The sequence below is a fragment of the Centrocercus urophasianus genome, unplaced genomic scaffold (genome assembly GCF_019232065.1).
Source record: "Centrocercus urophasianus isolate 14NV4802_14NV808 unplaced genomic scaffold, USGS_Curo_1.0 seq_14, whole genome shotgun sequence".
Lineage (NCBI taxonomy): Eukaryota > Metazoa > Chordata > Aves > Galliformes > Phasianidae > Centrocercus > Centrocercus urophasianus.
The window spans coordinates 34,021,598-34,039,332 of NW_024884586.1; the positions used below are offsets into that span (position 1 = coordinate 34,021,598).

The following is a 17,735-nucleotide window of genomic DNA, read 5'->3' on the forward strand; positions in this document are numbered from 1 at the left end:
TGGCAGGAGTGAGTTGAAAGACAAGCCATATTCCAGATGCACCACTGCCACGCTACACAATGAAGGGTGTCTTGATCTACTAATCCATGCAAATTGGCAGATTATGAGAACTGTATATAGAGCTGAATGCTGGCTTCAGTCCATTGGAAACTGTGGTGGCAGTGTTCCAATATAGCAAAGTTTTGTTTCAAGTAGGTCCCATGAGTAACACAGTAACAGAAAGAACACTGTATGCAAGTTTGTCAGGATCTACTGAAGCAATACGGGCTTGAAAGTGACGGTTTCCTGGATTGCATCATTACTGGTAATAAGACGAGATGTGATGACATCACTATGAGCTGGAAAAAAAAAGGCAGTCTATGGAATGGCAACATGTGAATTTTCCATCAAGAACACAGCATTGAGGGGGTAAACTGATGTGCACCGTTGTTTGTGCTAAGAATGGGGTGATCCCTTGGGATTTCCAGGAACCCAGACAAAACTACATCACAACACTAAGCTGAAGGCTCATATTTCCAGAGTCAGTCCTGAGAATACAACCTTTCTCTTGCAACACACTAAGACCAGTTTGAAGATCATGGAGCACATTTCTGATCTTGGCTGTACTGTCCTACCACAGCCTCTGTATAATCCAGATTTGGTGTCTTCTGACTTCCAACTGTTCAAGACCATGCAAGATGGACTGCAAGAGCTATCCAAACAGCTGTGAAACAGTAGGTCATCTCTGCTGGTACAGATTTTTATGAGCTCTTGTTCATTGCTGGTGAAAATGAATAGCCAGTGGTGGTGACTATGTTGAAAAGTAGGGTTTTGCAGCTGAGAATTTGCTCTATCAGTGTTATTGTGCTCTTTGTACCTGTTGTGGTATCCATGGAAATAAATAAGATGCATTACTTTTGGAGCAGCCTATGTATTTTTACATTTCTCACATTATCATTTCAGACCATGCTAAACAGGAATTCATCTTAAAAATGATGAAGATTCATCCTAGATTAGTCACTATTAATGTAACCTAGAAATGCAAAAATAAACTTAAAATTGAATGTTTCAGTTGGGTTGTATTACTTTTTTTTCAGCATTCAGTAGCATTGCATTGCCTGCCTTTAACCACACACCTTTAACTTGACTCTGGGATGGGATGGTCCTTTACATATTATTTTTGTCAATCTATTAAGACATGTAAACTTGAATATCTTTCACCTATGGATGACTGTTTCCAAATTCCAAACTGTTTTGTCTGTTTCTGCAGCTATCTCCACAAGAACAAATACCTGAAAGTTATCAATGAAGATGCATTTCTGGGCGTGCATAGTGGACCAACTCTACTGTGAGTAGGAGAAAGTGATGTAAAGAAAGCCTTAAAAATAATATAATTTTGTTTACACTTTCTTTTCAACTGTCATCAATAGGAGAACAGAGGGGTGGGAATGGCAAGTTAACAAAAAGATGATCAGCAACAAAAACTTTTCCACAGGAGACCAATTTACTCTTAGAATTAGTTTTTCTCCAGTTTTTTCTTCTGAAAGATTCTGTACTACAATCTGTCTCATGACCATGAAATGGGAGTACAACTGTAAAACAAGGGACTGTTTTATCATACCTGTAAAGGAAATAGAAACAGAGATGAAAATTGAATTTCAGTCAGAATAAATTTACTGGTCTTGCTGCCTTATCATCTTTCTCATGTAACCTGGCTTCCAGCCTCATAGTCATCTGAAGGATTTTAATATAAAATTATGTCATTTTTGGTTCAGGCATCTAGCTGTTGTTAGCTTCATTAGCTGGCATGGGAATCTGTGGACATTGGATCTTCTTCAAGAAGAAAGTTCCATTTAAAATACTCTTTCCTCTTGCAAAATAATTATGTGGAAAAAGATTGCCAAAAGATAAATATTCCATTCCCTGAAGCAATGAATATTATTGCCTACAATAGTCAAAATGATCTCAACAAATGAGACTCTTTCTGCCTTGCCACCCTATCAAGCTGGCAGAACTTATCGTCTTGAGATTCTTTTATACACTCTTGAAGTTATGGTTGATGGAACTTCTATCCCACAGATATATAGTTTACTACTCTTTTTTTCTGATCAGGACTTCAGCAGCAACAGCAACCTAAAAACTAAAATAATTACCTTGGATCCACCCCAAGAGGATAATTTTCTTCCACTTCAACTTTAAAGAAAGCCGGTGGAAAATGTCTAAGTTAAAATTATCCTAGACATATTACATGAGTTTGGGCATGCTCTAGGTGGTATATTTAGGTTAGGTGGTATGTTTAGACAGATATTAAAAATCTAGGTATATTTCTGTTTATAAATTTGCAGTTTGCAATAGCAAAGAAAGAGGGGAGTTGGATCATTGAAGAGAGGAGGAAAAATGTCAATAATTCTGATTCCTCTCTTTGCTGTATAGCCAGATGTATGGACTGCTCCCTTTGAAATTTTGAATTCTTGACTAGGATTCAGAGGACCTGGTTTACTAAAATGTATCAACAAGAGCTGACATCTAGACCTACACAAGTTCAGCAGAGTACAATAATCAGGCTTACAGTATAGTTAGATTTTGCAAAATATACAGTCTGAATTCAAAACATTATTAATTCTTGCATAAGATATTTATGAAAAATTAATTATCTGTAGAAAGCAGAGGCATTTTTAAAGCATTGCTTCCCTTACTGGGAATCAGTCCTACCTTAGGAAGATCCACTCTGTTCATGCCACTGGGCAAAAACAGTTCTTCAAGCAATGGGAACAGCCTGCATTCTGTGAAGCAAACAGTAAGAATTTGTAGATGTAAAGACTCTGCTTAAATGAAAACAATGTGTAGTGTAAGCCCAGCTTAGAATAGATTTTATAGCTACTACAGTAGTACAACTAAGAAGACTGGGTTTGATTAGATAAAAAATCCTTAATTGTGTTACTATACATTCACTCTCATTTTCTCAATTAATCTGTCTTTTAAATTTTCATTATCATTGATTTCATATTACAGTTGCATGTCTCTGACTGTGAAAAAAAGGTGGAATCTAGTTTTGAATTTCATTTTAAAAAATAAGGACCAAAAATAATAATCATTAAAAATAAATCAAATCCGAGCAGTTAAACATTTAACACTTGAACCATGTATACTGATCACTCAGCTTATTAAATCATAAGCTATGCTTTATTTATGTATTCATCTGAAGCTTACCTATGGCTGATGCAACATTCGGTTCCCTATAAATTCAAATTTCCTGTAAGATAAGCAACAGCTGAAAAACATCATAGGATTTATAAGAAACCATACGGAAAAACAAAAAATAATTAAACATGGATGAGAGCATTTGTGTTAACTGCACACTCCAAAGCATGTACATTTGCTATTGCAAATCAATCATTTCCAAGAGCTGAACGAGCTCTAAAGCCCAGCAACATGAATGCTGGATCTGGAATAGAAGTGAACTTTTTCAGCATTTTACCACATCCCTGAACACTTGGTGTCTTCTACAAGGAGTGTGGCTGCCTGGTTTCCATATCAGCCTTTGGTGGAGGTTTGCAAAAGGCCTTTTGGAAGTCCTAGGAGACTGCAAGAGCAGGTTTTCATCACAATGCTTGGAGAGATTTGTTTCTAAAGCAAGACTTTACCAAAGACCTTTACTTGCTGATTCTATCAGGCACATTATCTTAGTCTATACCTTTATTAATTGTTCTTCTTGTTAGATTTCTAAAAAAAGTCTAGTGCAGACATCAGAGCCTGATAGGCACATGCTTCCCAACGTTCCAAAAACTGTTGGCTCATTTGCTGCCTTTGTGTTCTGGGACTAAATAGGGCTAAGTTGGAGGATGCACACCTCCTCTCCTAATTCGACTCTTTCCTCCTTAAGCTCCTTCAGAACTTTTCAGTGAAAACCATCCAGTCCTGGTTATTCGTCATTCATTTTATCAGTTTCCTGTCTCTTTTTTAGTCAAGTCTATCAGACTTCTTGTTTTTAAAAGTGAGCCAGCTACAGCTTCACAGTAGTAGCTGGATACTCTGCGCACTGTAAACACAGCTGTGTTTTAAAAATGTCTTAGTTATGTATATAATTAGATATTAATAAGGCTGACATAACTGTATTTTTCTTAGTAGTCCAGAATCAGAACTGATCATACAATGAAACAAGATAAAAACGTCATTCATGAACATTTGTGTTCTATATGTATGTTAATGCAGATTAAGATACAATGTCTGGCAAGCCAATAAGTCCTTATTATTTTCTATGAAAATATTTGATAATTCTATGATCATCCTTGATGTATGTTTCTAAACTTTTCTAGTTTATTTACCCATTGTAAACTGCATGTAGTATTTATAGAACTGCATATAGTACTTAAAATGTAGTCAGATTTACGGACTGAAGATTTTCTACTTCTTTCCTAAAAATACTAAGCATTCTATTTCCCTTCAACATTACTGAGTAACAATGAGCTGAGATTTGCAGGGAGGACTTCAAGATCTACCCAGAGTACTAGGTAAATTAAACATCATTGTAATCTACCTACTGTTAAGATAGGTTTTCCTAAGTGCACTTTGCATCAATATTGAATCCCATCTACCGCTCAGTCACTTAGTATTGCAGGATTCTTCGGCTTCTTTTCTCAGGCATCCTTAGCTCTCAATACCCTATATTATTTTGTGTCAGAAAGAAACTTCATTGCTTCCAGTCTCATTGGCTTTTCAGATTATTTATGAATATTTCAATAGTACCAGCACTAGCCTAGGCCCTGTGAACTTCTGCTGCTATGATGAATGATTTCCCATTCTTTTTCTAGTATGACAACTTATGCTAAATTCCCAGGCTTTTTCCCAACTACTTTTATTTTTTTATTAATCCACAAGAGCTATTCTTCTTGTTATATAACCTCTTAGTTACCACAACTGCCCTTGATACCTGACTTTGTCAAGGCTTTTCAAAAATAAAAACTTCACTGTGCAAACTGCATCATCTTTTCCCATGTGGTTATATGAGAACATCTTCAAAGAGTGCCCAAGAATTTGTGATGTGCCACTTTTCCCTTCCAAAAAGCCTTAGCAACTCCCATCACACAGCATTTAACCATGTTCCCTTCCTGCAGGTAGCTACCACCACCATGAGGACTTGATGGAGACCCATGGGGGTTGCCAAAAGGCCAGCTTTATCTTGGTAAGATCTGCTCCAAGATCTACTTTACCAAGATGTTTTGCTTAGAAGGAGGTCTATATAGCATGGAGAAAATAGTGAAAAATAAAAAGCCACAGGTAAAGGCAAGTAAGTTAATTGAGGGATAGGAACACCCATCATGTAAGTAAAGGTTGAGATTTGGGAACATTTAGCCTGGAGAAGGGAAGGCTCAAGAGACACTTACCAGTGTATATAAATATTTCAAATTGGATGGGGTTGGAGCTGGCAAAATGCAGCCAGACTCTCATTGGTAGCAACAGAACAAGAGGCAAGCACAAAATGAAATACAGAAAAGTTTAGTTCACTTTAAGATAAATCTTCTTTACTGTATGGGTAGTCAAATGCTGAACAACCTGACTATACAGGTTGTAGAGTATCCATTTCTTGAGGTACTGAGAACTCAACAGGACAAAACTTTGAGCAACTTGTTCCAAGTGGCTGCTTTGAAGAGAGAGGTCAAACTGGATGACCTCTGGATTCGACTTACTCTGAGGCTCTATAAAAGATAAAATGACAGGAGAGAGCATTCAGACTGTTGTAAGGCCCATTTCAGGGGCTTAGCATAAAGATGTACAGCCTACTGAAAAAGATCTAAAAGAACAAAAAGGAAGCTGATGTCACTGAAATCAACTAGTTGTGACATATTCAAGTACATATAATAGCAAAGAAGCTATTAGATGTAAAAGGCCCTCCTTCAGACAGTGGAAGCAATTTCTAACTTACTAACATTAGCGAATCAAAAGGAAAAATAAGGCAATGTAATAACAAGAGATTTAGAAGCAATTTTTTCAAAGAATAAAATTAGTAATTATTTTCTTTTAAATGCAGGAAACCAGTCAGAGTGGGTGAGACTTAGAGGGATAACAACAGCACTCTTGAAAAACAATGAGTAGGAAAAAGGAGAACTATTTATTAGCATGATGTTTCATGATGAAAGTGCTTAATGCTCCCACAACAGAAACTTTTTTACTGGTTTACTTCTTTACAGAGCTGACTCTGAGAAATGACCTTGACCTCCAGCATCATTAGAAGAAGTTCGATACAAAGCAAATAAATGAGTGCCAAAGACTAGCAGGATCTGATGATATTCAACTGGCTTAAGGAAATCCATAAACAATGCAACGTATCTGCTAAGTCAGACTCAGTTCCAGAAAACAGAAAGCAGCAAATATTAATATTTTGTGAGCATTTCAGGATACACTGAGATAGAGCATTTTAATTTCAGATTATAAAGGACATTGTTTTAGCAATTACAAGGAGCCTAACATATTAAAATGAGTCTAAAGAAGCCTGAAGGAAAATAGTTCTTCTAATGGAAGATGCAGTTTTGTTAAAGAATTTTGAGAACTTTATTTTTGTACATCGTCTCTGAAGTTGTAAATTTAAAGTCCTGGCATTTATCATCTCTGCTCTCATCTATGAGACATTAAAGATGAACTTTAAAACACATACATACCAACAAATTATACCTAGTATTCCTAAAGAAGGCTATGTTAATGTACATAGAATTATATATATAATTGTATATTAGTAAAAGTATCAGAAACTGAAGATGAAGTAATTTAATTACTCTATGGTATAAAGTTAAGGTTTATTTAGTTCATAAGAACATGCTGTATGTCTTTTGTTTTCTTGGAAGTGGAATATACTTATGCAGCTTCCTAAATCCCCACCTACCCTGGATTTTATTTCTGCTCTAGAATTCTATTCTATCTGGTCTATTCTCATAAACAACTGTAAGAATCTGAAACATTTCAGATCCAATCACTCACTATTTTGTTTTGTCTGTTTCTTCCTTTACAAAGGGATGTCTCCAGAACAGTCATTGTTAATCTTCCTGTCAAAGGATTGGAAAGCCTTAAAGAACTAATGGCCCAAAACACATGGACATTAAAGAAATTACCAGCTGTAAAGATATTTCTTCAGCTAATTCGAGCTGATCTGTCCTATCCAAGTCACTGCTGCGCTTTCAAGAACTGGAAAAAGAACAGTGGGTGAGTCTTTAAAAGATAGAAGTAAAGACAATTTTTAAATATTAATACAAAAGTACATAATCAGCACTTTTATGAACATTTTCTCTAGTTCTTGAGTACATTCTTTGAAACAAAGGGATATAGCTTCAAACTCAGAAAGGAAATAATTTTTGATACATCACAGGATCAGTAGGATCTTTTGCAAGGCTCTTCCTTTTGCTAAGCCCAGAAGGAAAAAAAAAAAAAAAAAGTACTATATCAAGGGCTACAAAAATAAGTTTTGGGGGTTTGCAACCTCATGTTTCAGATACTTTCTAACTGAAAATCTGAGAATATATGATTCTGAAATAACTGTTTTGTAAGGATTAAAAAAAAAAAAAAGCATTTATAGATGTCCTAGTGGAACAGAGCAGCTCATCTGCTGGGGGAATGCACATGGGGAGGAACATTGTGCTGTGGTTAGCAGCACAATTCTAGAATGCAGAATTCAAATCCATTATAATTTTCTCTAAAGCTGAATAAGTTTTAAGAGCTGTGAATTGTTATTTTAGCCATTCTCTGATTTAACAAGACAGCCTTAATCTTCAGTAATGCAGTGTTTGTAGTTTGAATTTATAGTATACTAAAATATGCTACGATAAATTTATGAATTATTCAAGAATAAACTCATATACCAATACTATTCACAATTACAATGGAATGGGAAAATGAGAGCAATCAAACAAAACAGAGGAGGAGAGAGATTCAAAACCTAGACAAGCAGAATATGCAGAGAGAGCTCAGCACAGTCAAATGATAAAATGAAACAGAGACATGCTTGTCTGTTAGCAGACACATATATTTCTCAGATTTAATTGTAGGCAATCTCAAATTGTAAGCAATTTCAAATTCTAAACAACTGGAAATGAAAAATGCTAAAGCTTACTTGACAATGGATAAAAGATACCTAATTGCAACTTTTTTCTAGTAAAAAATACATTCTTGATAACAAATGCAGACGCATGATACCATAAGTACAGTATTCTCAGCTACTATCAACTCTTCGAAAGGGTAGATATCTGCAAGACAAGGGGAAATTGTTCTAAGTTGAGGGAGGGAAGATTTAGGTTGGATGTCAGGGGGAAGTTCTTTACAGAGAGAGTGGTGAGGTGCTGGAGCAGCTGCCCAGAGAGGTTGTGGGTGCCCCGTCCCTGGAGGTGTTCAAGGCCAGAATGGATGGGGCCCTGGGCAGCCTGGTCTAGCATTAAATGGGGAGGTTGGTGGTCTTGCATGCGGCGGGGGGTTGGAGATTCATGATCCTTGAGGTCCCTTCCAACCCTCGCCATTCTGTGATTCTGTGATACTATGTTGGTAGTTAGCTGTAAGGAAGGTAGAGAAAATGCACAGAATAGAAATGATTATTATTAACGTTCTGTGAAAAACAGATTTGTGAGTAAAAATAAAAAGGAATACAATACTGTGTGTTATCTAGAAAGTTATAAGGAGGCTTGTGAAAGACTAAGAATGTGGATTCCAATAAATAAGAGGGATTATAGAAGTTGGCAGACCAGCTTTCTTCTGGGGATATCTGATAGGCACCAAGAAAAGTAAGATGTAGGTAAAAAACAGCAGCTATTCTGATAATGAAATTTTCTGTTTGATCTCAGAAATTCTCAAGTTTTTCATTTACTTTATGTTCTGCTAACAAATATGTAACTGATTACATTATTATAGCTACATTTTCCTTTGGTACTTTTTTTTTAAGTGCTCCCTTTGTTCACCTCAAACTGTAAATGCCAGTGGTGATTTCCCTCTGTCCTCTTTCAGAATTCTGGAGTACTTGATGTGTAACCAGACTGGCAGTCACAGTTTTCAAAATAGAAGATTGTTCAGAGCTATCAGAGAACCATCTTACAAAGATTATACAGAAGAATACACAGACCGCACTGATTCTGTTTATGACAAAGACACCAAGTTCAGGAATTTCCATGAAAATTCCCAATATTACATATTTTTGGAAGAACACGGGGAAGAAAATGTTGGGTTTGGCCAAGAGCTCAAAAATCCTCAAACTGAAGACATGCAGGCCTTTGACAGTCATTATGACTATCTTGTCTGTGGAGGCAGTGAGGATGTAATATGCACTCCAGAGCCTGACGAGTTTAATCCCTGTGAGGACATAATGGGATACCAGTTTCTGAGGATTGTGGTATGGTTTGTGAACTTGCTGGCCATTGTAGGTAATGTTTTTGTCCTTTTTATCCTTCTAACTAGCCATTACAAAATGACCGTACCACGCTTTCTTATGTGCAATCTAGCCTTTGCTGATTTTTGTATGGGGTTATACCTTCTCCTGATTGCTTCAGTGGACCTCTACACCAGATCAGAGTACTATAATCATGCTATAGAGTGGCAGACAGGGCCTGGTTGCAACACAGCAGGTTTCTTCACAGTCTTTGCTAGTGAGCTTTCTGTATACACACTCACTGTGATCACCCTGGAGCGCTGGTATGCCATCACCTTTGCCATGCGTCCCAATCGAAAGATTCGCCTCCGTCATGCTTTGGTTATCATGCTGGGAGGTTGGCTTTCATGCTTTCTTCTAGCCCTTTTGCCACTGGTTGGAGTCAGCAGCTACAGCAAAGTCAGCATCTGCTTACCTATGGACACTGAAACGCCAGTGGCTGAAGCCTATGTTGTCTTTGTTTTAATATGTAACATTATTGCTTTTGTCATCATTTGTGCCTGCTACATAAAAATCTATATCACTGTGCGAAACCCTCAGTACAAGTCAGGAGACAAAGACACCAAAATTGCCAAGAGGATGGCTGTGTTGATTTTCACTGATTTTCTGTGTATGGCTCCTATCTCATTCCATGCCCTATCTGCTATCATGAACAAACCATTGATAACAGTCACTAATTCCAAGATTTTGCTGGTACTTTTCTACCCACTCAATTCTTGTGCCAATCCATTTCTATACGCTATTTTCACCAAAGCTTTCCGAAGAGATGTATTTATCCTGCTGAGCAAGTTTGGTATATGTGAGCATCGGGCTCAAGTCTACAGAGGTCAGACAATCTCAGTCAAAAACAGCAGCGGCTCTTACGGGCAGAGAATCAGCCGAGGGTTAGGTCAGATTCTTACAAACATCCAGGACCCAGTCAACGATTACCTTCCTGCTATGACAATGCAAAACCAAATTCTTGTGGAAGAATGCAAGCAAACAGAGCTATGATGTCTCAAAGTCACACAGTCACAATTTTGTTGACATGTTGTTGTGTACACAGTAAATTGAGTGAGAAGTGCACGTTTTCTCCCTATTTTCCCCACCCTACCCTTGTTGTGGCTGATGTACCTTCAGAAAGATAACTCTTTCACTTGAAACTTCTTGTCTCACATTCATACCAGTACAGGTCACAAGATCTGTTACAATTATACTGCTGGAAATGGATGGGAAATTTATATATATGTATAGGAAAATTAATGTATAGAAAAAGACAGCAACTATGAAATGTACGCTTATCTAAAGAAAATAGGGAAGGAGACCAAGCATAAAATGTCAGGGAACTTTTATGACTGAAAAAGAATGTAGTTTTATAGATAAAGTTATATTTTAAGATACTAGTTGGAGATCTCAAATGGCAACTGGCTATGTGTCAAATGGTTCAGTTTTTTTCTTCTAAGAGCAAATTCCTAAAACTTCCACCTAAGCTAAAATGGAACAGATTACATCTGCCTCTACCACCCTGACATGCAATTTATCAGTTTTTGGTTTAGTTGGGTGAATTGCAAGAAGAAGCCTCTTCATATTGCATTTATAGTGGTTAAAGGCTAATGCCATTGACTATACTGCTATCCGTAACCGATGATAAACATGGGCATTTGCCCTTGTGTGTTACATAAAATCTCTTTGTATCAGTTTCTCTCACTATTTCATGAACCTAAATAGGAAATGGTTTAGTCTGAACTTCTTTTGAAGATCAAGTCAAGTTAATGATCTTTGTATTTTTTGCTTTCTAAAACCTAAGATTGTACTAAATTTTTACACCACCTCATTCTTTACCTAACCCCAGTACTGTTTGGTCTGAACATCAGGAAGCACTTCTTCACTGCGTGTGTGGCTGAGCACTGGCACAAGTTGTCCATAGAGGTGTGAAATCTCCTTGGAGATCTCCAAAAGTCTCCTGGACATGGTGCTGGTTAATCTTTCTTGAGAAGAGGTTAGAGCAGACGGACCCAGAGGTCCCTTCCAGCCTCAATCATTTTATGATTCCATGAATCTGTCCATATTTATCATCACAGAATTGTAGGGGTTGGATCTCTGGAGATCATCTAGTCCAACCCCCTGCTAAGACAGGTTCCCTATAGTAGGTTGCAAAGGAAATCATTCAGGTGGGTTTTGAAATCTCCAAAGAAGGAGATTCCACAATCTCTCCGGGTAACCTGTTCCAGTGTTCTGTCACCCTCAAAGCAATGAAGTTTTTTCTCATGTTTATATGGAACTCTCCGTGACCATTGTACCTTGTCCTGTCACTGGGCATCACTGGAAAAAAGAAACCTGGCGCCATCCAATTGACTCTTTAGGTATTACACTAAACACTGTACTGCTATCCATACTTACCTCTCCCTTACATGGCTAGAATGACTTTCCTTCTAGCACTTGCTGTGCTAAGCTTGCATCTACACTTAAAAACAAAAAAAAAAAGGATGTATCCTGCCTTCAGGCTACTTCATGCCCTTCAGGTACTGAATTGAAGGCCAACTGCTAACACCTGCAACAGGTCTTAAGAACATCTCTGTGCCCTGTGGCGAGACTTATATCTGAATTTCATATCATTTGCAGTTCAGCCACATCCAGGACATGGCTAGTTTATGTCTGGCCACTGTGTTCCTGCAGCTTAGGTGCATACTCTCCACACTGTACTTAAGGAAGTGCAAACTCATACCAGGAACATCATTCAGACTCTTGCTACAGTGAAGCACTAAACCATTCTTCTGTCACACTTGCTGCTAAAAAGGTTCAGATCACAGATGAAGCTTGGCCATGCTCAGTTTATCCGCATGCAGTAAGCAAACATACTGTGGTATGGCACTCTATGTCTCTTGCAGACATGAAGACTCAAGGTAGAAGCTACTTTGCATCAGCTTCCTTAACATTTTTATGAGGGCTGAGTGCCTGGCCCTGCCAGCAGGATCAGACCCATTCTCAGCCAGAGGTAGAGACTAGCTCTGTTGGACTAGTACAGGATAGCAATTGATCATTTCACCCATCAATTTGGAAGGCCTGTCACAAGAACAGGGAATACTCAACCTATCTCCACCTTCAGGTAGGTATTTTAATATTCCATTTGTAATATCTACACTATCAATACTATTTTCATGGAATTACAGTCTTTGGGGAACAGTGATTAAACTGACCAGACAGCAGTTGGATCTTCTATAGTGAGAGTTAGTAATATTCAGACAAACATAATAGCAGAGTCCTTTCAAAAGTGAGCTACTACAGCCAGTAACTGCACGATTGTGAATGCCATGTACTACTTCAGTTCAAAAACATTTTGATTCCATATTTCTAATTATGAACACAAGCTGCTTCCATGTGCAGAAACAAGCACCTAGATTCATCAACAATGTGACACGGTCTCATAAAAAAATATTACATCATTGTTAAATCCATTAAAAAAAAAATTGCATTACTGATTGATTTACCTGCCTATTCTGGGGAGGAGCATGCTTCCACATTTTCATTTTACTTTCAGCTGTCTTGGAAACAGAAACCGCTCTGTGGCCTGGACTCAGCAGGTGATAATCAGAAATGCAAATGTAGCTCCTTAGTGCACAAATTCTCCCGATCTCCTAAGGCAAACACCCCTGGAACTGTTGTTTTCAGAACACATGGCCCTGCCCAAGAGTATACGAAGCAAGTTATAAGACGCAATTCCCTGCCCTCAATTCTACTGTACTTCTGATTCTGGAGTAGTCATTACAGGGAAAAAAAAGTTACCCATCCATACTTTGATGAGTGCCTTTCACTTCAGCAGCTAAGACAATAAGTTCCAATGAACATACTGTATATTCATGCTATAAATTTCATATGTGCTAGGGTACCAGCAGGGAAAAAATCCCAGCTTCAATTGTGGTCTTTTTTTTTCAAAAGGGAAAAGACTAAGTTGGTATTAATTTAAAAAATATTTTTTAAAACTACCACAGATCACTTATTTCAAACTTTTTAAACTTTACCTTAAACTAAACCAGAAGGTTTATTTCATGAAAATTACTAGGACATCGGAAAGATGTGGTGTGTTGGACTGATTGCAGAATGCTTTTGAATTAATGCAGTCATTTGCTGTTACTTTTGAAAGATACATTGTTGAACTTTTTTAACATCCCATCTCTGCATATCTATTTTTTGTCAATTGAAAGGATTCTGTGATACTGCCTTTGTGAACAAAGTTAGATATTTTTTGTCTTGTATAGTCTTTATTGTGTTAAAGCTGATGAGAAATATTTTAAAAGCTATGGGAAACATCCAGGCAGTAGACTTTAAATAATTTATTTGCCAGATTTTTACCTGTAAATAGTTGTATCCTATACAAATTTTCTCACATTTCTGCTCTGGTCAGCTCCTTCAGCCATTCTGATTCTGCTTATATCCTGATGTAATACTAGCTATTTAAAATGTCTCAGCAAGATGTACTATTTCTGGTATGAAGTACTTCTTTTTTCCCTCTAGAATACTTCAGGAATAACTCAGAGTTTTGGAATAAAATGTTTTGTTTGAAATTGCAAAAGGCCCAGAAAGCTTTTCTGAAAATTTTAAGCAATTTCTCCTACAGAAGTAAAGAATATTTCTCCTGAACTTAGCCTGATTGCTCTGCTTGGCAATTGCATGATGGATGGGTGTACTTAGGGTAAGCACAGATGCCTGCCTGACCTTCTATGCTTCTCTCACCGCACCTTGTTAGCAGATCACAATCAGGGATTTTGGCACAGACAGACTTTTAGACTGTTCCATTACAGCCATTTGCTGTTGTGTTCAACCAGATCCTCAGTTCAGACTGCAAAGTCATCTTTGACTGCACCTTCCTTCATCAGGCCTGATTGTAATGCCCTTGTAATTTAAAATCCAGGTGAGTGGAGAGCAGCACCATTCCAGTTCACACCACCTCAATGGATCTGACCTCACAGCTCAGGTTTACACCTGAGCAACTGCTGCAAGGACCTGGCTGTCCTCTCTCAAAGCCCCGCACAGTAATGGCAAGAGCCACAGTCTTCTGGGCTTGCCCAGAATTTCAGATGGAGGAACAGAATGTAAAAATCCAGTTTGTGGCAGAGAATGCTTTTATTTTCTCTGCATAAACTTCTATGATTCTGTTTGCAGGCACTAGGAAAGATTTCTTCATTCACAGAGTGAAGAAAAAAGCCGCAAAGCTGAGCTGCGGCCTTAGTTGTGAGAATGTTGAACTTTCTCTGAGCAGTTTAAACTGTCTATAGCTGACCTGTATTGCTCTCCTTTCTCTCCATCTGAAGACAGATGCATTTTCCTCAATAAGCAGACAAGACGCCACCCACTGTGTGTCAGATACAGTCAAAGTAAAGCACAATCTGATGTGGAATCATGGAATCTGAAAGTAATACAAGTAATAAAAAATAAATTTCAATGCACTACCACTGTATTTTGGCTTATTAACATAAATGAAATGCACTTTCATTTTCTTTCTTGCTGGATAATTGATATGCTTAATGCACACAGCACAGTCTTCGGAAAATCTTGAAAAGTGAAGCTTGATTTGATCAGACTATAGTTACATTTTAAAATTAACAAATCCTTCCTTCCAGGTTACTTGGTAGTAGTAGTACAATCTCTTGGCTTGATTTTCTGTTTGTTTGTATTATTTTTTTTCTTCCCTAGCAGATGCCTGGTATCTTTGATTTAAAATCACTCGGTAATTGTATGGCTTCTGGCTAATAGTTAAAGCTGAGGTAAGGCCCAAAATTAGTTGGACATCTAACCACGCCTCTTTGTTGAGCACTCCTTTCTTGGTAGTGATTTTGAAAACATATGCTGTACTGCACTTTGATGTAGGGTTTATGGGCTAAGGCACAAGATGTGAAGGGCCATTATCATGCCCTGGAACAGAAGGTGGTTAAGAAGTCTCAGTGACGCACACTGAGATATTCTGACATCATTGTAGACTTCTAATCCATACTGGTCCAATAATATATCTACATCAAAACCAAAATACTTTTTGCCTGTTTACTTCTATTTGGCCCAACTTACTTTTGTATGACTATAGAGATGTGAAATTCAACAAAAAAGGAGACTCTCTGAAGTCAATAAGTAGAGCATTTTGTCAGTAAAACCCATCAGTTTTAACTTCCTTTTCCCATTCTGCACACACCAAGTACACACATTCATAGGAATTGCTACAGTAGTTCAAATTATCTCAGGCCCTCAGATTCAACAGGATATTAATCCTGTGGAAAGCTTTAGTTTTTATAACTTTTTAGTCTTATTTTCCACCCTAAGAATAATATCTATTTACATAGTAAAAAAAAAAAAAAGTCTCATCAAATACAGCAGAGAATCTGGAACTCACTTGGGCCATCCTAAACTTGCTCCTTCCAAGAGCCCGTCTTCTACATTAAGTCACCTTCAAACTTACTCTGCTTCTTAGGCAGAACAGCATTCCATACTGTTCTGATCATGTAGAGTGCCAAACCTTTTAAGTGCCATCTGAACCCACGTCTTTACAGCTGTACACTTGTGTGGTTCACCTGAAGCTCATCTAGCTTCTTAATTTGTTAGATAAAGAGGAGCACACTCACTTTGGTTTTTAGATATTCATTATGCTGTGATGAGGACAAATGGAGAAACTTTGGATTCTCTGTTTTTCTTTCTTTTCTAAGAAATGAGATCTGCTATGAATATGAACTTCATTTGTTATATATATCAAAAAGCTCAATAACCAGTTGCTACAATGGGACATTTACTTGTGCATATTTTATACATAGAGACAGAGACAGTGATACTTTTCTAAAAAAGAACAACTTTACTGCTAAGAGCCTCCCTGTTCCAAACTCTGAGGCTGATAAACTGGACTGCAAAACTCATGCTGGTTCTCTGAAAGCTGAAAAGACAGCAGCTTTTCCTGGGAAAGCTAATAGTGAAGGAAAATGACAGCACTCCCTGTCTGATGTGGAAACAAAGCTGAAAACTCAAGTAGGAATGCAGTTATGTAAACAAAAAACCTATCACTCAGAATTCTGAGGTGCTGTCTAAATGTCTGCCCTTTCCATGGCCTGTTGCTGGCTGGTACATATAGGATAGCAGTGAAATACCAAGCAGCTTGATGGCTGTGTTTGTGCTGCATGTACAATGCTGTTTGCAGTTTGACTGCAGTCAAAAGAATTCCCTAAATCATACACAGATTACTGCTGCTGCCTAGAGGGAACTGTGGAAACGACAGATCAATTCTTTTCAGCTAGCTATTGACTTCCAGTGAAATCCAGCAACTATGTACATTTTGATCAAAAAATTAGAAGGGGCAGCTAACACACTGGCTGATGCATTTTCCTATTAAAAAAAACTGGATAAAGTTTTCTGTTCATTATATATACTTCTCTTTGTACAGCTAAACATATTTGCACTGTTTTTGTAAGAGGTCTGGCTACTTTATTCTGTGTTCTCCGTTTCCTTTTTCCAGAAGCTCCAGAAGTATCCTTCCCCAACCATCGAAGAAATCCTGTGCTCTGTATGAAGAACCTCTTAACATTTTAAACATATCTATTACCTAGTTTTTCTAAGCTGCATGGCAGCATACCTATAGACACCTCAGGGAGACTTTAAAGATCTGTTTAAAGGTATGACATTAGAGCAACTTGATCTGAAATTAACAAGTGCCCTGCTTCCTCTCTGAGCCCTTCCAAAAGGAACTCCTGATGTATGCAGAATTGGCTGCAACAGGAATACATTTTTTCTTTAACCAAACAGCTTTCAGCATTAGCATTTCATCATCATCTTTATTAAGCAATTCTTTAACTCTGTGAACACACAGGAAAATTTACTAGATGCTGCTTTAATGCTCATGGAGAATAGTTTGCCAGAAATATTATTCCCAGCACCAAATTTTTTTTTTTTTTTTTTAAACTTGCTAAAAGCTCCAACAAGGCAAGCCAAGGGAGAAAGAACATCCAAAATTTGACTTTTCTAATGGGAAACCCAAGATAGAACAAAATCTATGAGAAGCTCCACAAGATGAAAACTGCAATATAACACTGTACGAAATACTCTGCTGCCTAGAGCAGTTTCTCAGAAAACATTACCTGTAGAATCTGAGCAGACCACAAGGAGTCAGGCAGCTCCTCTGAAGGGAAAACTCTGTGCGAGATCTTCAGGTGCTGCTCAAGCAGGACACAAAGTCCTGTCTGCAGGAACCTCATGGCATGATTCCTAGGAGAAATGGGAACACGCCTTTGGAAAATTGAGGAAGCAAGATGGTTTAGTAGAAAAGATCACTTTTTTTTAGTCCAAACCGTTTCCTCCATCATTAACTTACATCTGCTAGGTAGGATTTACTTACGTCACCTTGGCTTTAAAC

At 37.7% G+C, this 17,735-nt stretch overlaps 1 protein-coding gene and 1 long non-coding RNA gene across 2 annotated transcripts in view; one reads left to right on the top strand and one right to left on the bottom strand.

Moving 5' to 3' along the window:
- TSHR (thyroid stimulating hormone receptor) overlaps window positions 1–10,369 on the top strand; it is a 45,826-nt gene extending 35,457 nt beyond the window's left edge. The window contains exons 8-10 of the mRNA XM_042814083.1: window positions 1,250–1,327; window positions 6,985–7,173; window positions 8,959–10,369. Coding sequence (XP_042670017.1) covers window positions 1,250–1,327; window positions 6,985–7,173; window positions 8,959–10,369 — 1,678 coding nt within the window. The remainder of the gene's footprint in view (window positions 1–1,249; window positions 1,328–6,984; window positions 7,174–8,958) is intronic.
- Window positions 1,207–3,241, bottom strand: LOC122157886. Its single transcript, XR_006168044.1, has 3 exons — window positions 3,190–3,241; window positions 2,692–2,762; window positions 1,207–1,600 (listed from the first exon to the last, which is right to left on the bottom strand). It is a non-coding gene; the product is annotated as an uncharacterized LOC122157886 (long non-coding RNA).
- Window positions 10,370–17,735: the final 7,366 nt, after the last annotated feature.